Source organism: Diadema setosum, chromosome 13, assembly GCF_964275005.1.
Source record: "Diadema setosum chromosome 13, eeDiaSeto1, whole genome shotgun sequence".
NCBI classification, from domain to species: domain Eukaryota; kingdom Metazoa; phylum Echinodermata; class Echinoidea; order Diadematoida; family Diadematidae; genus Diadema; species Diadema setosum.
In genome coordinates, this window is record NC_092697.1 from 8232934 (window position 1) to 8254886 (window position 21953).

Consider the following 21953-nt stretch of genomic DNA (forward strand, 5'->3'; position numbering starts at 1 on the left):
CCTATGCGCGCTAGCGGCGATCGCCTCACTCGCCGCCAGTCCCCAGGCTAGTGGCAGGTTTTTTTTTACCATCAAACAAGTTTGACATGACATGACACATTATGCAGCAATATTTGGGTAATTTTCTCACATTGTGCAATCGAAATACTCACAGTAACTACAGAATTCCTAGGTTATATCGCAGAAATTTGTATCCATAGCGCAACATCGCCGTTCGCTGAATGTATGTCGCCATTTTGAATTTCATTAGCCAATCACATGCGAGGTACGTGTTTTAGTAAAAAACACGTAGAAATCTACCTCACATGTGATTGGCTAATGGATTCGTAGGTTGATGAGCTGTTACGACCGCTGGTAGTTGCATCTTTTTTCATGAAAATTGTGCCAAAATGTTGGATATATCATTAACCTGGTGAGTGCAATGCATACCTCAAATGTCGATTTTGCTATACAAGCTTGAATTTCCCGATCTAGGGCTGTAGATTACATGCAATAGAAAAGACAGTAAAAGAAACACCGATGTTGTGTGTAAATGCCCATTGCCTCGCGTGTAAAAGCACGCACTAGCAACGCATCGCTTGCCCTCTGAGGGAGGGCGCCCTTCAGTTAGTAAGACCGTGTGACGTCATATGCATAAGGTCTATTGAGATCATCTCACCCTAATGATGCTACACCTGCCATGTTCAGTGAAATTTCTTAATGGGGTTTTTAAGAAGACCCTGAAAATGGAAAAAAAAATGTCTCACATCACACGACGCAAGTATTTTACATGACGAACGTCGTATGATGATCAATCGCAATAGTTCACTTTGTTAGCTAATATGGGGAAATGTATATTGATTGGTCAATAATGTCATAATCATATTGTTTTCGAAAATTATGACGTGTCATGAAATTTGAACGTTGAAATTTAAAGTCTTCTAATTTGATTTTATACAAATCTATAAATTTACGCGTTTTGTTGCAACTTCTACGATTCTGACCTTCCCTGATTTCACTCCCCTGATCTATTCCAACCAAAATGTAATTAAGACATGGGGTGGAATTCCACTTTAAATCTGGACTTGTTATAAAGAGGGAATCTTGAGACAGTAAGGTAGCAGAGCTGACACGATAACTTACTGATTTGCCATCTTCACCTCGCGTCACCGTCTCTACTCCACACCTTGCTAAGAGTCCCTGCAGAGTAACCTTTCGAGACTTGGAAGACTTGTTGAAGCATTCGTTACATCGACAGTTATCTCTCAGCCAGCTGTAGGGAAAAGAGTTTTTCGCGGTACCCCCGCTAGCATCTATGTCACCATCACTCTGCCTATCCCTTGACCATGTTACTTCAACCCGGTCACCAACATCAGACCATTCGACGTTGGCAAGCCTGAATTCAGAATATTCCCCCCATCGTGGATGAAGGAGCCTTTCGGAGGCGAAAGTGGTGTCCAGGACTGACATCTCCCCCTCGGTCAAGACGTCGGACGACATAACGGAACTCTGAGAAGCCGACGCGAGCGAAGCCGATACGACTTTGTGACGTCCAATAAAATTTGGAACATCGAGGACCCTCGTTCGGCATTTCTGCGGCTGACTGTCGCAGCTCGTAGCGGACGAAACCCAAGAAGAAGACAAGTAAAGACTGTTCTGTCTTCGAATGTTCAATGCAGACGAAAAACGAGAGAACTTGAAAGCAGGTAGGTTACATAATAATTCCTTCAATCCTCGAGGGGCCCAAAATGCGGCCATGTTGCTGAAGATGTTTGGCTGGTGTGGATGCTGACGCAAAAGACAATTGAAAAGTTTACCACAGTGATACAGTGTGCGTCTATGCGTGGATAATGAAGATATCTCTATGAATGCGCGATGACGGGTGCAAAGAGGTTCTATATGTAAATAGAACCTCTTTGGACGGGTGTCAGTGGTGCCCTCCGTAGTGCGCGCGTACTGTACTCGTGATATTAGTATGGTTGGACCTACTACTCATCGACCGCCTAATGTTTATTTGCTTGATAAGAATATTTAACACTGAAATTAACGTAAAAAACTTGACCTACGTGATTGAGAAAATCCAGCACTATCAAATGCCGTTGTTCCCTTTTCGATTCGAAGTTTCAGTGCAAAAATATCGCCGTCGAACTTGCGTGGCCTCGTTTCAGCTCCCCGCGGTAAAGCTCCTTATTGAGATCGACCGCTGTTTTTGCATTGACAATGCACGCAAACCGAGTTGTATTGAACACCGTGTTGTACGAAGCTTTTTAGAAACTTCCATAGACATTACATTACGATTCGGTGAAAATATTCATTCGAAATTTTGTCCTTGATTAGAACCATTTTCGCGTTTTCCCACACCATCCTCATCAATGGTCAAAGCCAATCCATTTTTATGTGCGCCAATGTATACGCGGTCGGTTTCAATAAGGGTGGTCGATATGTAGTACCCTTATGGAACAAACACAGTGTTACCACAGTGTGTTCACATAGTTGACTATGTGTAAACAATGTGTTAACCATGTGGTCACAGCGTTGTCACAGTGTGGTATTTGAGATCACATAGTGTACCACATAACTGGCATACCGAACACAGAGTGGCACACATATACCACAGTGTGGTATAGTGTTTCGACAGTGTGTTCACATAGTTAACTATGTGTAAACAATGTGATAACCATGTGGTCACACAGTGTGGTATGTATGGAACTATGTGTAAACCCTGGTTCATAATGCTACCACAGTTTGGTATTTCAGTTTAAGTGGTTTACCACATAATCCCCACATAGATGACATACTGAACACACTGTGAATCATGTTTGACACAGTGTGGTACATTTTTAACTATGTGTACACTCTTTGTTGATAGTGTTGCCACACTGTGGGATTTCAGATCATTCATTTACCACATAATCCACACAGACTTGGCATACCGGACACTGTAACTTGTGCTTACCACAGTGTGGTATATATTGAAATATGTGTAAACCCTGTGCTCGGTGTTGTCACTTTGTGGGTTTCAGATCATTCACCTACATCATCTCCACATACTTGGCATACTGAACACACAGTGTGGTATATATAGAAATATGTGTACTCCTGTGTCCATAATCTTGTTACACAGTGGGATTTCAGATCATTGATTTAACACAATAATATCCGCATACTAGATGTTTAGGAAAAACCCTACATTTTTTTTTAATAACTAAAAAGCAATGAAATTAACTTCCCTCAAATTTACACAGTAGGTAGCCGCTGAATAACGCAAATTTTGTTGTGTACTGTTTCAAAATATTGCAGGAAACAGCATGCAACAAAATTGTGTGCCTATATTAGCTACCTACTGTGTAAATTTGTGGAAAGTTATATTTTCATGGGTTTTCAGTTATTCACAATCAAAAGCGTAAACTATCTTTTTTAAACATCTAGTACTTTGACACACAATGAGTCATGTTTACCACATTGTGGTGTATATTGAACTTTGTTATAGTATTGTCAGTATGGGATTTCAGATCTTTTACTACAATATGACATGTTAATCCTTATAAAACCAGGCTATTTCTGGTTTTGTTGGGGAGGGGGGAGCATTTTACCAGTGTGGTCAAAGGATTCAAGTATTGTAGTTTATTAATAAATGTACATGTATGTATCAAATTACCAGAAATTTTTATCGAATTTGTAAAGCAACTTATCTGGTCTTATTATCCAGTGAAGTAATAAACCAATAACTTATAGCTGGGCAATATACAACACAATTTAAGTACACGGTAGTTGCAAATGTTCAATACTTATTTATTTTTCTAATTTCAGTTGATATCTTTTAAATTTCAAATACTGGCATGGAACAACAGATTCATTTAATGTGAGAATATGACCTATACATGTCATTTATCCAACCTTCAGATGAATAAATCATGCATTTAATGTTGTGTTAATACTGTTTACGGATGCATAACATCAAACACTAGAAATGATATAATACTAGGGGTATCTGTAGTTGTGGAAAGAGAACAAAAAGCAACATGTTATAACTTCCCTGTTTCTCTCATAAATCACATGCTTTCCTATGATTTCACCAGCTGAGGAGGTATTGCATACAATCTATTGGTCACACGTTTCACTACTCTGATGTGTCCAGCATCAGCATGGTTCTCCCCGTCTCTATTCTTTACAAATGGGCCATCATGCTCTACATACTTAATGAGAGCAAAGGCATCACTATCATCTTCCAAAACCACAAAACCATGTACAAATGCCACTTCATTGCCTGTTACTTGTACACAATAATTTCTTCTGGTAGTGCGCCGAGAATATTCAGTAGCATGGATAGAAACTGTGTTTACAACTGCTTTCTTGTACACTTTAATTACAGAAAAATGTCACAGGATATTCTTGTGGGTTTTTTTTTTTTTCTTGACATGCTATGCCACATGACTATCACAGGACAATACCACACAGCAGTACCACACAGTAGTACCAACTGGAATAAAAAACAAAACAAAACGCATATTCCAGAATCTCATAAATAAGTGAGTTATGCTGTGAATTACGACAATTGATTTAAGCAGTACTTAACCTATCCTATTATACTCCTACAGTATTACCTATTAAGTGGGAGTGCTGAGGTACAGCATGTGATACTTCATGTGGTATTTCTGTGGTATTCCTGTGGTATTCCTGTGGTAGCACTGTGGTATCCCTGTGGTATTCCTGTGGTACAGATTTTTGCATAGCTCATGAATATTCATTAAAAGCAACCTAAATTGTAGAAAATTCATATAATACATGTACTTCTAAATTCAAAGTATTTATGATGGGATTTCCTTTGAACTATTGTCTAATAATGTTATGTTATACCCAATGTCATAAATTTTGTTATGAATAGGTAATTTCATATTCAATAGCAGTGTTATCTCGTCAGTAACCGTGCCTTCATGCATTACAAATATTGATACACCTGATGACTATGTGGTCACTACCACAATGTACTGTGGTGGACTATGTGGTGACTGCCACAGTGTGGTAGACTATGTGGTGATTGCCACAGTGTGGTACACTATGTGGTAAATACCATAATGTGGTGGACTATGTAGTGAACACCATAGTGTGGTGGATTATGTGGTGACTACCACAATGTAATGGACTATGTGGTTATAAATAACCCTGTTGTCACAGTGTGTGAGACTGTGGTTTGATACACAGTGTATTCAATATGTGTTTTGGACCATGTGGTACTGCTATGTTGCACAGTGTGGTGACGCTCTGTTTCACACTGTGGTAAATACACAGTGTTACCACATGTCCCAAAATCACATATTAAACACATATTAAACACATGTGTTCGACACTGTGTTCGACACTGTGTGTCACACTGTGTTACATAGTGTGGTAAAACTGTGTTCTTTCCATAAGGGTAGGGCTGCCATAAACCATGGACCTACTACACATTTAGACATTCATCCCTCTTTAATAAATTCATGCATCTGTTGTTGTCAAAAGTGCCGCGACATGCTATCCTATTTTGATCTCATCATAATGCGGAAAACCAGCTTGAATAAAAAGAAGACAGCCCTTAGAGAAATAATAAATAAAAAAACCCAAGAAATCCACATGCGCAGAAGCTAAGAAAAGTACATATATGCAAATGTTATGTGTATTGGGAAAACATTGCTCAAGCAATTTCATTTGAGAAATGCACATATTACTATACAAGTAAAAGTATTTTGGCAAGTTGATTGTGATTTTGTAGTGTATTTTCCCCCATTTTTCGCTCATTGTTTCGAGAGAAAAAAAAACATGGACAGTAATGATGGATGACATGTATAGGACTTGTATGTCTCAACATTGAACAACAGTTATACGCGTGTCGACAAGACTTATAAGTCCACTTCAGTAATTACCCATTTTGTGACACAAAACCTGTAATATTTTAAGGTTTGCTACTCCCCATCAGTGGTGCTTATTCAGTGGCATTTGAGTTTGAAAAGGCACCTCAGCCAAGGAAGACCGAAATGAGGGAAACGGTTCTATAGTCAATGACGATGCACGATTATACACAACTATCATTGTCAGTGGCGGCGGTGATGATGGGATCAAAGAAATTTCTCCGTTAATAGTCCATGTGTGTCGTAGGGCCATATCACTGATCTCGTTGCAATTTCACTTTTAGTTGGATGAAGTTAAAAAACGAGGCTACAGCAGAGCAATGTGAGGCAACCTGTAGAGTGAGGTTTGGTCGTATTGGTAAATTTACAGATAGATATATTATTTTATTTCTCTCATAAATATTTGGTGATAGAGTGACAGCATTAACTCATGTGTTGTGATGTGATCTGAGCATGTAAAATGAGGTTATAGTATTAATCGTATTCCCGTGTGTATGTGTTGAAGATTGAAAAAAGAGGCGTCAGTAGAGTAAGGTTTGGTCATAATGGTGTATGTATACCAATGAAATGAGATTTCAAACACACTAAGTATTTTGGCAACAGAGAAGCAAACGAGGGCGCATGCTGCCTAAAATCATGATGTGATTTGATTGAAAATGACAAATACGATTATTCTTCTCATGTGTACAGTGTGTAGATTAAAAGACAAGGCGACAGTAAACTGAGGCTTGGTCATTAGTGGATTTATAGATGAAATTTTATTTCCAACATAAATTTCTGGTAGTAGATTGACAAACTAAACACCTGCAGCTTGAACACATGCGTTTTGATGGGATCCTGAGTGTGAAAATGAAAATATCTTAGTATCAAATGCTCTTCCAGCAGATTCTCTCATATTCATTTTCACTTTTTTTTTCTCTCTGTAAATAAAACGGATTAATAGTGTTTATTCCAAATTCATTATATAGATACCAACCCTCTTCTGGATCTCGCGAGACAATCGCCATTTGCATTTTGACGTTTAAGAGCATAATAACAGAATTATTATTAATTCACGGCAGAAATGTTTAATATTCCATTTGTAGGCTGTCATGATACAGGTTTATATTACTTCCCCTCAGAGGTATAAACTTGTTGCCCTGCATTATCTGATTTTATATATAGGTCTTCACACTAACAATATCTCATGAACAGAAACATATTGTGTATCACTCAAAAATACATTCAAATACCTGTGTTATATTTCACGTTACCGTTACAGCGCATATACAATATGATAATAATCAATTACACCTAGAATATGATTACATGTATGATGCCCATGTTATATGCTATATCGATCAACATGCAGGGACTTGAATTCTGACAAATAGAACATAGTACTGTAGTAATGGGAACATAATTATATCATTGTACATGGTAATGTAATACAATGTGCATAATATATAGTCAAACCTGCATTAGCGGTCACCTGTCTATAGCGGCAAACTGCCATATACGAACACTGAAAAATCCCCCTACAGAAAAGCCATGGCTACCTATCTACCGCGGCCAACGGCCACCAATAATTCAACAAAGATGAACATTTCTGAATTTTGTTGACAGTACACGATCTTCTTTTGTTTAGACGAAATAGGTGTAGATTTTGTTCAAAGAAAATTGTAGAAACTAGACAGTTCAAAATTTGTGGGGCTAGATGAAATTCATCCAAAACTTTTGAAAATACCCTGGTAGATAGCCTCATGCACCTTTAGCGCATATCTTTAATCAATCGCTAGAAACAGGATCATTATTTACTTGCTAAAATTGTTCTTACTTAAGAACAAATTACTGGGATTGCCTAGGCTGTTTCAAGGAAGTTGAATTGAAACAATATGTTGAGCTGTGTGTGCGTGTGTGTGTGTGTGTGTGTTTGTTTGTTTGTTGTTTTTTATTGCCGTCTTGAGAAAAATGTATACACAAGTCGCATGTATACATTGCACATACATATCTATTCAGTATGAAGATACGGGGGACTGCCCGTTGCGTTCAGCCATTTTTTTATCTGCAAAATAGGACTGTTCTTCCACAGGGTCCCATATCTACAATACCAGAATAATACACTGTATACACAAAATAGGGAGAGGAGATGAAATAAAAAAAAAAATCATTTACAGGACTGGTACAGTGAGAGTCAACAATAATCAGAGATAAGTAAAGAAAAGCAGAGCAAAGAAAGGAAAAGAGGAAGGGGGCACGAAAAAAAAAAATGCATTTCATCAGACAATGCGTTGTTGACCTTAGTCACTATCCTCCTACCATTCAGTTAACTCTTGAACCACTGAAGTGTACCTCCATTTATGCCATGCCCGACAAGTTTAGCATTTGTGATCGACATTGTAAAACGCTTTCCGTATGGGTCGACGAATTGATGATGGAAAGAGATACAACTGTGGAATTGAATTGAATCAAATATTGCCCCGGTGTATTCACCTTCATCCATGGGGAAAAGCCATTCATCAGTGTTATCTTTACAAGGGCAGTCACAGTGGAATGGTTTTTCCCTGAATCCAGATTGAACCGGTGTTTAAATTCACTGGCATTGTTAGCCTCATAATTGCAACAACACTATGCTCTCGAGTATTTTCGAGATACAGGACATGCAGGGAAATAGGCCTGTAATCCAGGGTTCGACCTATCTCCTTCTTATATATATATATATATAATATGAATTACCTTGACTATTTCCATGACTCTGGGACAACTCCTTCAGTAACAAATTTATCTATCAAATACGTTATGCACTTGTTCAATATATCAGCACATGCTTTCAAAATTTCAACCGATACACCATCGATTCAAGTCGATATTTCAATTTTCAGTTTGATGATTTCGTTCATAACCTGAGCCTCAGATACAACAGTAAATATGTCCATGTTATCATGACACACTATTTCTTAATAATACCTACTTCAATTTTCCCAAACTGATGTTCATTTAACAGATTCATGGTGACACTTGCAAAATGTTCATCAAATTCAGAGGCCTTACTGTAAGCATCATCACAAGAGTAAAAATGAGACGATATGTGCCACTATTTTGGCAGAAAAAGAGAACTTTCCAGGACTGATTTCTTCCAGAACATTCAGATAGTATTTATTGACATTCAGTCCGACCTCTCCTATCCGGACATGTCGGAACCGGCGCTAATCCGGATAAGGGATTTGGCCGCATATGGGAGACTACGCAGCTGCCGAAGAACCATCTCCTGTACAATGACCGTCTGTCAATGCAGGGAGGTGGGAAGCCCCACCTCCCTGGTCAATGCTCTTGCGGTGATTTGGGGGTAGTGAATGTCTGAATGCATTTTATTTACATGAAAATTAAATGTGAATGTATATGTTTATTATGTTCAGAATACGCGTAATTCATGTGAATTTGTATAGGTGTTTTGCTTGAGTTTGAAATACCCTTTTCCCCCCCGTAATTATTAGATTGGAAAATAAAATCACGCCCAGATTGTATCCGGATAAAAGAGAGATCCGGATGAAGGAGGCCGGATACGAGAGGTCCTACTGTAACACTGTTCACACAACTTCCACAACTGTTCATTATTTTGTATGATTGCTTTCTTTTAACTTTGTCTCTTTCTCTCATCAATTCAAAACAAATGATTTATTTAACCGAGGAGAGTATTTCTTACGCATGCGCTTTGTCTTTACAGGCATGTGCTTGTTGATAACTGGTAATGTCTTTTCCTCCCACGTTTCTTAACAGCGTCATCCAAATTATGGCAAGTTTCAATTTTATTCCAGTCTTGCTCCATGAGATCTTTGCAATATTCTTTGACTTTCTATTGTGGTCATTGGTGGTTGAACTGTTTGTGTGTGTGTGTAAGTGTGTTATCTTATTGATAACAACCAAGGACAAATTCCTTCTCGATAACAACAATAACAAAAGTAGACACTTAAACGATCGCAAGGCGCTCAGTTATACGGTTCTTTCAATTTAAGGCGTATATGTGACTACATGCCATATAGTATTTTTTTTTTTTGGGGGGGGGGGGTTATAGTATAACAACTATTCGTAGTAATAACACATGATAAATATATGACGTTTTAGTTTATCAAATTATGTCAAATTTAGCAAATGATGCCATACTTGAACCTCTTTCACTCCATTCCCTGGAATTCTTCAGAATTCATGATATTTTCAGGGCCTGCAATGATGGCCAACCAGTCTCAAACCGCTTGCCCGGGTTGTGGTCTTAGCGGAGGAAGAGCAACCCACTGACCATGGCCAAAATCCAGCTGGGCAACCAACCGTCACGTCGACTGACAAAATAATGACAATGAGCTGCATGGCTACCATACTGGTTGAAAAGATTCGCCGGGCTGCGTATTTTTTATTTACACCACTGCTCCGCCACAATATATGTATATATATATATATATATATATATATATATATATATATATATATATATATATATATATATTGAAACAAGGAAGGAAAAACTGACCAGAAACAATTGTAATAATAAATAGCGAAAACTTTGAGCAAAGAAAATGGGTTTTCATCGGGATTCGAACCCGAGACCTCCGGATTACTAGACCGGTTAATGTGTGTGTGTGTGGCACACATACACACACTATAGCTTCTGACCACACGAGCAAAGAGAGTTAAGGGTTTGGGACGAACACCGATCTAGGGCTTTCAATAGCTCAGTCGGTAGAGCACCGGTCTAGTAATCCGGAGGTCTCGGGTTCGAATCCCGATGAAAACCCATTTTCTTTGCTCAAAGTTTTCGCTATATATATATATATATATATATATATATATATATATATATATAAACCTCACAGAAACGGCTCGCGCCCTAAGACTACGAGTATAGGGACTCTACCTCAGACAAATTGTGTTCGCATAGGGCCTTCCTTTTAATGACAATTACCACCGGTCTCGGCATCACCTCGCTTTGGTATGGAGAGATAGGCCTTGGACTGAAAATCAGAAGTTCCGGTGTCACGGTGGTTCGACTCCCAATCGGGGTCTTGCTCAACATCTCGTTTTCATTTTTGCTCTTAATTTCTAAAGTATTATGTAACGGTTTATTCCGTCAGGCTTAAGGCTAGAGAGAGTAATAAAGTCAAAGACTTTTGATAGCCGTTTCTTTCGTATTTCTGGGAATTGTGGCGGAGCAGCGGTGTAAATAAAAAATACGCCGCCGGGCTCTCCTCTCACCGACTGCCATGACACCCGTTTTTCTCACGCATAGGGACCATAGGTCAAAGGATTAAAGTGACAGTTGCATTTGAAGGTATATTTCCCTTTTGTCTTTCAAAATAATAAAAAAACCAGTCACCATTAAGAGCTAAAAATTGACAAAGTTCCCTGCCATAGGAGGGATGACAGCCCCTCCCACACCCTCTCCCCGCTCGGTCGCTTTGCCCCCTCGCTCACGAGCATACACGTGCGCCGAGACGCCGAGTCATGAAAATCTCACTCATAATTTTTTTTTTTTGAACTTGGCATCTCTAATGACGAGCTCGACGACCAAGAGCAGCATAGTCGACGACACTGCCTTAAAATCCACGGGTTGCCGAGAAAACCAATGAGAACACCGACGACGTTGTTATAATTGTTCAAGGATCAGCTGTACGTTGACATAAACCAGCTGATATCGACCGCAGCCACCATCTTGCCCGACACAGTCGACATGGACGCGACGCTCGAGAAGAGCAGCGAATGAAATGTAACATAATTCGTGGCATTGTGATTTTTTTTTTGTATCTATGTTATTTTTTTTCAACTTTTATCAGTTTTTGTTGTAGTAGTTTTTTATCCTTATGTCTATATGTCTTGACGACAGGTAAGTTTCATCGACCAATAAAGGCAGTATTGAGTGGTCAAGACTAGAGTCCTTTCAAAGGGGCTCTTAATAATAGTCAAGACATGATCACCGGTACGTGTTTCTCCGGTCAGGGCTTATCTGACTTTAATAGAAATCATAGGGCACAAATCAGTAGTGTCAGGTGCATGGTTATTGTTCACATTCAATGCGTTACATAGCTATGTTTCGCATAGCAGAGATGCCAACAACCCGAGTGTGATACAGTTTGGGAGAGTGAATCTCATTTATAGCTGTACAGGAAAAGTACCAACGCGGAGAAGAGGTCATGCGGTCAGTGTGGACACATGGTTAAGGCCGTGTCACACCTTTCCGGGAGAGTCTTGCGTGCGACTTGCGAAGAACAATTTTTACTACCCGGAGGTCCCCGCAAATGACCCGCACATGACAGTACCTAGCACGTATCTCACCCGTAGTCGCGCACGTGGGTGCGCACGCAAATTTTTTACCCGCAACCATGTTTAGGCCCTGTCACACCTTTCCGGGCAATCTACGTGGGCTTGTTGCGAGTAGGTATTTTCCAGCATACCGGACAATTTCTGAGGGCGGACAAGGATTTGGGCGAGTCAGTGCATGTGTCTTACTTGCTGGACGGTATACTGTGTGACCTGTGTGCCAGGCGCGTGGGGGCTGACAACTCAGTGAAGGAATGACAGAAGTCCCGCAGAATGTCATTATCTTGGCTTCATACGGGGACTGCGAAGTACCTGCGAGGTGCTGCCGCTAAGGGCCTCCTACTGGCGTTCTGCGTGGACCTCTCCGGGCATCCCCGCGACTCACCCGGAAAAAAGTTTTGGTCATGCTCAAAACTTGTTGCGCACCTCCGGGCAACTACAGGCGAGATACGCGCTAGGTACTGTCAGGTGCGGACAAACTGCGGAGAGTTCCGGGTAGCAAATTTGTTTCCCCGCAAGTCAAGCCGCAAAACTTCTCCAGATACGATATGACAAGGCCTTGAGCGTGCTCAAAACTTGTTCCGAGTGAGTCGTGGGGGTTCGCTCTCAGAGATACACGCAGAACACCAGCAGGAGGCTCTTACCAGCAGCACCTCGCAGGCAACTCCAACGAAGGCACTTCTCAGCACCAATAAGTCTCTCGTAACAGAAAACAGATCGTTTCAAAGCTCTCACGCAGGTCACACGGAATACACGCAAGTAGAAGGTAAATAGCAAGCATCTAGCAGGTAAGAAACAAGTTCGAAACTCGCAAACACTCGTGTCCGCCCGCGGAAAATTCTCCTGCATGCTGGAACATCCCTCCCTCAACAAACCCGCGTAGCTTGCCCGGAAAGGTGTGACACGGCCTTAAGAAGAGCAACCACGAAACTTGGGCTGGACGTAACGCTAAGTTTCAAGGGAAAGACGACCACGCTATCGACTACAACTAGCTAGCTTTAATGGGGCTACGGTTTTGCCGTGCGGAGCAAACGGTATCATGGCCTATACAGGCAGGTGGCGCGGTCTCGAGGGAGACGCTATATATGGTTTTCGCGGTTAAGACAACTACCGGGGTAAGCAGACGGACGGGTAACGGTGACAGGTTGCAGGGGAGAGTACTCTATACGTTACAGGTTCGTGATCACGGGACAACGCTCGGGCCCATCTCCAAAATCCATTTCGCAGTATACCATGTTTATCCGCACTTCTTATGAATTGTCGGTTTATTTTGCAAATTGACTCTGGTCGTATAATCTATGAGTTTATGAATGCGATTTCGATTACTCAGTTTGAAGACATTTATCCTTACATTGGCATACAGTAATTTATAGGGTCTACTCATAATCACACGGGCAAATTCGTAGTAACTGGACATCATATTATCAATAAAAGAACTGTGAGTCATTATGTCGGTTTTTTTTTTTTTAGGTATCACCTTATATTCAGATAACATAACAGTCTTTGACATTTTCATTTTCATTGACTTTTTTTTTTGCGAGATCTAAAACCATCATTTGAAATGTACACTTGGGAATGTAGACAGTCAAATGCAATTAAATTGAAATTACAGTGGGTTCCTTTATTATTTTTCCTACAATTTTGCAAAAGGGAAAAAGATGAATAGACCCACATTTAAAAATGTCAGAGGTCATGTGATATTTAATCCATTACAAAGGGGCGAAATGACCTTCGGAGTTACTCTGGACAAAATGTAACATTACTAACCGTATAGTAACTAACCATGCTTTTGGGGTCTAGCTGAAACATACGACCAAACAAACAAAGGTAACTATGGGTCGAGCTGTTAAAAATATATCCTGAAACATTTTTCATGACATTGTACATTTAAATTAATGTAACGATTTCCTTGAAATATCGTACATTATTGAGCAAATCTTTTGTCTCAAGACATTCATTTTTCTCATGTCCTTTTTTTGTAACTTTACTAACTAACCTCTTTAAGCTACCATGGCAACTCATTTTTTTTTTTTTGCTTAATTGTATTCATTCCTTTCTATATCATAAAAACCTGGGAAGAAAAGAAAATGCTGTAACGTGATTGTGACTTAGAACAAATATGTGGTGATTTAGCAGTAAAAGTGAATTATGTAAATTTGCTTAAATGTAACGTTGCTATCAGCGGAACTGCTCATATCATTTGCAACGATGTCTTCGAAAGCATGCGGCTGATATTAAACTTAAAGTCTGAAAGTATTACGTAGTAGGTAAGACAACATACAAGCATGAAATGACACTCATCAAAGACGGTACAACCCATGACATGCATCATATCAGTTTAAGTTTCTAAGGAATGCTGGTCAACCCACAAACCTATAGACATAATACATAAACACCTCCTGAACATGAATGAAAGGGTTGAAATGAAGTCTGTGTTAGATCTGAACTTATTCAGTGGTGGTTATGATGATGATGGTGGTGGTTGTGATGAAGGTGTTGGTATTGGAGACAATGATGGTGGTAGTTGTGATGATGTTGATGATGATAGTTGTGGTGATGATTGTGATGGTGATGGTGATGGTGATGGTGATGGTGATGGTGATGGTGATGGTAGTGACGATGGTGGTGATTATGGCGATGATGATGGTGGTGAAGAAAATGCACCCTCGATGATGATGGTGGTGGAGGTGATGATGATGATGATGATGATAACGACGATGATGATGATAATGGATATACTGTTTTGAAAAAGGAAATCGTCCTCCCCAGCCAGACATATTCATCATAGCATAAACAGAATGGCCTCAGATGGTTGGTGAGGCAATTAATCATGATAAATTCTTGTAACCAAAGGATCCATTGCAATGCCTTGCTTTTATTCGTTCCACTGCCAGATTTAAAAAGAAAATGTAATTGAAAAAATATGTGTGAAGGTGGGGGCGTGACTAATCAGCAGCACAAGCCAAAGTCATCCATCACTTCATTGATGGACTACTGAATACTAAAACAGCATGAAAATGACCCACAAAGCTACTTTCGCTGTCACTTTCATCCTCTTCAGCATTGATGGTCTGGAAAGAGTAGCGCTGTCAGCTTCCATCCCCTACCTCTCGTTTTTTTTTTTGTGTTTTCTATTTTTATTTTATCATTATTTTTTTAAGGATAACACTAGCCAAAGCACTCTGTCACTTTTGAGAATCTTTATGAACACACATTCTGTAAACTTCTTGCTCCGCTTCTGAGCACTTTGACTGAGCTTTCATCGCACAAGGAAGCAAGCAATATAAGAGATTGGGAAATGTCACCTCTCAAGTGGGATTGGGAGAGAGAAGAGAGGGACATTTTTTTTTTTATCACTTGACCTTGGCCTTATTTGCCTACCAGGATAGAACATTTATGAGGTTTCATTAAACAGAAAAAAAAAGGTTCGTGAAAGAAGGGATGAATTGGTGAATAATAAAATGGGTGCGGGGAAGACATGAGTCTACTTGGGTTAAAGGGAAAGGGACCCATGCAGTATTCACGAAGTCGTCATTGTGTGGACCCATGTCATGTTCCCAACGTCCGAACGGAACCGATCTGCGCGGCGAGCACACCGTTAAGTATCAGACGATATGCCTACTTTTTATTCATGACTTTGTTATCTCAGAGTCTCGTATACATCAATTATTTGCCTAAAAAACGACAGCAAAAAAAAAAAAAAAAAAAAAGCCACGTAGGGGAACTAAATGAACATGGTGAAAGGGACCAGCTATAGAATGTGTGCGCGCTCGTCTTTTTTTTTTTTTTTTTTTTTGTATGAAACTGTATTATTATAAGTTTGTTCTTTGGGCTGACAAATGTATGTTAATGTGTGTTTTGAAGAAGACAGAATGCAATTAAGAGTAAGGATATACACATACATATGGGCGTGTGGTGCATTTAAAAGTGTTTATTAACCAACTGTTCTCTAAGTTCATTGTATTTCTACCGCACGAGTTGTGTTCAGACGGTCATCCTTAAACTCCACGAAAAGCTATTAACTTCGAGGATAAGCTCGATGGGGGACCAACTTAGTATCGCACAGTCGATTTCGTAACGATACAGATCTTATAGAGCCCAAAAAGCTTATCTTCGAAGTTAGCTTATCCTCGAGTTTAAGGATCACGGTCTGAACGTATATTCGATCACTGTTATTAGAACTACTTCCTGCACTTCATGCCCATTAATTGAAATTCATAAAACTGAAGCCACCTTATTTGTTCTCCCATAGCGTTACTTTATTATCAGTGTGAGAACAATGGCGAAGGACATGGTGTGTGGTAGGCATGCTATTTGAAATACATGAATATAAAACCGCCTTTGTTCTCCTAAGAATCCGTATTAAAGGAGAACAAAGGCGTACATGTTCCATGATGATGTTTTCTTAGGGCATAACGCGGTGCTGTGGGAGCTATATGTCCTTATACCTCTCAAGGAAAATGCCTCTGTTGTTTTCCTATTTCGTAGAACAAAGACAGGTTCCCTATGATATACAATGTATTCTAAAGTGCATGGTGTGTGGGAGGAATGCCCTACAAGAATCACATCATGTGGAACCCAACTTTATGGAGAACAAAGTCGGGTATAACAAAGTATTATTATTCCGTATTTAGCACAGAGATGCTTCTAACGTGCTGGGTATAATGTTTGTCGAACGCTGAGCATATTCTTCATCGTACATGTATGTGCACTAATGGCAAAACAAGACAGACGCAAGATACCATGCAGTATAAGCAAGGTCAGGAGCTTTGCTTGGAGATGATTATGTTTAATCGAGTCTATGTAGTCCATGGGCCAAGAGGCCAAAAAATGGTTATTGGTACCATCTCAGGTGGCAATACCTTTTTGGTGTTATTTTGTTTGTTAGGCATAGATATGCTTATCAAGCTATGATAGCATTTCCAAATGAGTAGCTTAGTCCTAATAAATGAATTTTTAACCAATTTGGTCTCGTTTTTATATCCCTGTACTTCTGAATCGAGGCTAACCGCTATAGAAACAAGAGCACGGTCTTCTGTATGACATCTACGGAGCCCCTAAGGGGACATGAAATTATTATTTTTTTTTTCAATTTATCACGGGGCCCCGACTTATTATCTCGGGGCCCCGACTTATTATCACGGGGCCCCGACTTATTATCTCGGGGCCCCGACTTATTATCACGGGGCCCCGACTTATTATCACGGGGCCCCGTGTTATTATCTCGGGGCCCCGACTTATTATCACGGGGCCCCGACTTATTATCACGGGGCCCCGACTTATTATCTCGGGGCCCCGACTTATTATCACGGGGCCCCGTGTTATTATCTCGGGGCCCCGACTTATTATCTCGGGGCCCCGACTTATTATCACGGGGCCCCGTGTTATTATCTCGGGGCCCCGACTTATTATCACGGGGCCCCGACTTATTATCACGGGGCCCCGACTTATTATCTCGGGGCCCCGACTTATTATCTCGGGGCCCCGACTTATTATCTCGGGGCCCCGACTTATTATCACGGGGCCCCGACTTATTATCACGGGGCCCCGACTTATTATCACGGGGCCCCGACTTAATTCTCTATACGATACAGTATATGCCACGCGTTCAGTAAGGTGTGTGTTTATGCTTTTATCTATTTTTCTCCAATAAACAAGTCAAATTCAATTTTCCATTCAGTCTCGTTTAAAAAAAAAAAACAACGAAAAAAAAAAGATTTGTGGATATGATACGTGCAATACATCTTCCCAATCTGACATAAGCCTATTGCAGATTGGGATGACAATAATAAAGGACATTTATATTGCGCAGCTACGCTCTACTGCACATTACAAAATGACACGCATATAGGAAATTCAAACAGAAAATACATTACTTCAAGAGACGACTTTTTAACCTGGCCTTAAACTCATTGATTGTAACTGCTTGTCTTGCAAACAAAGGGAGATTATTCCAGAATTTTGGTGCAGCGTACAGAAATGCCCTGTCACCAACAGTAACTTTTGATTTCCCCGATGAATATTTCAATAATGTTTGATCCCGTGAACTTAGAAGATGAAAAAATATTTGAAATGATGTTTTTAACTCTACAAGTTCCTTTATACGACAACACTAATATTCTTGTTACATATATTGTCATTTTTATCATTATCAGTAGTATACCGCGTAGTCAACACGAATGCACAATACACAGGAAGCAATATAGGCATGTATATCTGTATATATATGAAATAAACCAGAAACCAAGTTCTTGCTGACCACCATCAATTTATTTCAGCACGCAAATTTTAGAGTAGTTCGCAAGAACACTTGAGAAAGAGCAAAATTTGTGTGTCAAAACAAATTGTTGGGGATCAGCATGGACTTTATTTTTTGATACATTATGTATCATGATACAGACTTGTATTGATATCCTCTTGTACCTACATGTGGACTACCTTTACTGTGTATATATATAATGTATATATATATATATATATATATATATATATATGAAGAGTTTGTTTGCAAAAACCGATAAGTCCATTTTTGAAGATTTTGAAGTACGATCTTTGTCATAAAGTACTAAATAATACCTTTTAAATGATATATTGGTCACTACATATAAAGGTATATCTTTGAAGTTATGGTCAAAAGAAGCAAAAATTTTCTTATTATTCTCTTTATTTTTCTTGACCTTTAATCGCAAATATCTCCATTTGGCAAATATGGACTTATCGGTTTTTGCAAACAAACTCTTCATACATATATATATATATATATATATATATATATATATATATATATATATATATATATATTTATATATATATATTTATATATAAATAATATCGTGGGAAGGGGGGGGGGGTGAGTAGGGCGGTCCGCTATGAAGTAGAGAAAATGTTCTCATATGTTTCCATATAGAAGTTGTAGTCTGATATCTCCTCTACACGTTCCATTAGGTTTCATGAAAAAATAAGTGGTTTCAGGCCTTCAAAAATCATATTTTCTAAAGCAATGTCATAAGCCGCCATCTTCGTGTACAAAGGCTATGGGGTTATATCGTGGGAGGGGGGGGGGGGGTGAGTAGAGCGGTCCGCTATGAAGTAGAGAAAATGTTCTCATAGGTTTCCATATAGAAGTTGTAGTCTGATATCTCCTCTACAAGTTCTATTCAGTTTCATGAAAATAGAAGTGGTTTCAGGTCTTCAAATTTTTTTTTTTTCAAAAGCAATATCACAAGCAGCCATTTTCGTATATTGTATAAAGCATATATTATGGGGTTACAGTATAACGTGGAAAGTGGGGGGGGGGGGTAAAGAGAGCGGTCCGAAATGAAGCAGAAAAAATATTATGCTAGCTTTGGATATATGAGTTGTAGCTGGGCATCCGCTGCGCAAGGTCTAAAAATGGTTCCAGGTCCTCAAATAGCATTAATTCCAACGCAATGTCATAAGTAGCCCTTTACGTGTATACAAACCTTCCTTAATTTTCCGTAACATTCTTACTTATGAATTTTCTGTAGCATTTTTCAATCTTCTTCCCTGTATAGTATTCGTTTTCTTTCTTTTTTGTAACAGCCTCCTTTCTTCTTACTAGTAACACTCCTCTCTTCCTAATTCTCTTCATCATTTTTCTAATTCTTATCTGTCACATTTCTCCTCTGTACATACTTGTTCGTAGCATTCCTTTCTCCTAAATTCTCTATAACATCCTTTTATTCTTCTCTCTCATAGCATTCTCCTCTTTACAATTTTTTATTGACCGTCTCTTTACGTCCCCCTATAACATTTTCGCTTTTGAAATATCTGTGTCATTCTCCTTTCTCCATGTTTGTAACATTCTTCTCCCTTTAGTCCTTAACATTTCTCTTCCTGGCTATAATACTTTGCTCCTCTGAATTCTCTGTAATATTCTCTTCTTTTTCCTTCGTTATACCTTTCTCATCTCTTCTCTCTCTGTTACATTCTCTTGTCTTCGACTTGTCTGTAACACTGTTCACCTGTCTTTTCCATATCCTTTCTACTCTCTTCTTTAAACATTCTTTCTTCTGCATATGATTTATACAATATGTAGTTCAGCCAGTTATACATCCAAATCCTTTCAAACTTTCAAACTTTACCTATATCCATAATGATAGATCTCTCTTTTACATTATTGTGCTAATTATAAACCAGTAATAATCTCCTGATTTCATACAATTAAAGTTAAAAATAAAGAAAAATTGGTGACGTATGATTAAACACGTATCCACATTCCTCTCTATTTTTCTCATCTAATCGCCGAAATCAGAATAGGCAGTTGCAGACATTTTTTTTTCTTGTCAGTTGAAGAAACCCGGAAGTGGAAGGATAAAGATGAGCTGAAGGAAGACCATTTTTTTTTTCTTTTCCGCTCATGAAACCCGGAAGTGGGCCACCCCACTTTTGAAAACCCTCCGCCGGCCCTGATTACAACACGCAAATAAAGCGATTATGTTGAACGACAGCAAAAAACTTATACAAGTCATGTTTTAAACATACAAGGTATATTATTATTGATAATCATCATGTCTATACATAATATAACCGTATCAAATTGCATTTGTATTTTCATATAGCTGTTGGGTAATTGTTTTGCTTGATTTTTTTTTTTTTGTGTCGTTATGTAATGAAAATGGGAAATATGAAAATTATCGCCAACGTGAAACCTTAATGCTACCGCAAAGAAATGAAACTGATGAACAAAATAATTGGTAGACGTTATTTAACGAAGAGTGAAAGACTGGAGATAGTTGTTGTATGTGTTTATAATGTCCTATAAAAAACAAAACAAAAAAAACAAAAAAAAAAACAACGTAAAGGCCCTGATGACACGCCTTTCAGGGCAAGTTACGCGGGCTTGTTGCGTGTATGGATTTTTCAGCACGCAGGGTCATTTTCTGCGGGCGGACAAGAATTTGGGAGAGTTTCTACTAACCTTCTAGCTACGGGCTAGTTGCATGGGAGTTGCCTGCGAAGTGCTACTGCTACGGCCCTTCTACTGGTGTTCTGCGTGGACACATGCGGACCGATCCTCACGACTCACCCGGAACAAGTTTGAGCATGCTCAAGGGCTTGTCACACCTTTCCAGGCAAACCTTCCTTGTGACTTACGGGGAACAATTTTTGCTACGTGAAGGTCCCCGCAGATGGCCTGCACTGTGACAGTAAATAGCATGTAGCCGCCCGTAGTTGCGCACGCAAGTCCGATTTACCCGCAGCCAAGTTTTGAGGATGCTAAAAACTTTTTTTCCGGGTGGCTCGCGGGGATTGCCAGCAGAGGTCCACGCAGAACACCAGTAGGAGGCTCGTAGCTGCCGCAAGTCACAGGCAGTTAACCAGCGTGCAAGTTGAGGGTCAGTTAACTGCCTTTTTGCTGGTTAGTTGAGAGACAGCCGCAGGCCAGGATTAAGACATTCTCTGGGACCTCTGCCAAATAGTTATTCCTTCAGAGGAATAATTTCTTCACTGAGTTGTCATCCCCACGCGCCTGACACGCATGTCCCACAGGCCACAGAATACCCTCAAGTAGAACTTTAGTAGCACGCGTCTAGAAGACACATGCAAAACTCGCCCAAATCCTGTCCGACCTCAGAAATTGTCCGGTATGCAGGAAAATCCCTATAGTACACGCAACAACCCCGCGTAGCTTGCTCGGAAAGATGTGACAGGGCCTTAACATGGCTGCGGGTAAAAAGGATTTGCGTGCGCGCCTCTGGGCGAATACAGGCGAGATACCTGCCAGGTACTGTCATGTGCGGGTCATCTGCGGAGTCTCCGGGTAGCAAAAATTGCTCTCCT

At 39.7% G+C, this 21953-nt stretch overlaps 1 protein-coding gene across 1 annotated transcript in view; it reads right to left on the reverse strand.

Annotated features, from left to right (window-relative positions):
* Positions 1 to 1479, reverse strand: part of LOC140237147 (gamma-butyrobetaine dioxygenase-like) — a 47116-nt gene extending 45637 nt beyond the window's left edge. The window contains exon 1 of the mRNA XM_072317089.1: positions 1123 to 1479. Within this exon, the coding sequence (XP_072173190.1) occupies positions 1123 to 1479 (357 nt within the window). The remainder of the gene's footprint in view (positions 1 to 1122) is intronic.
* Positions 1480 to 21953: the final 20474 nt, after the last annotated feature.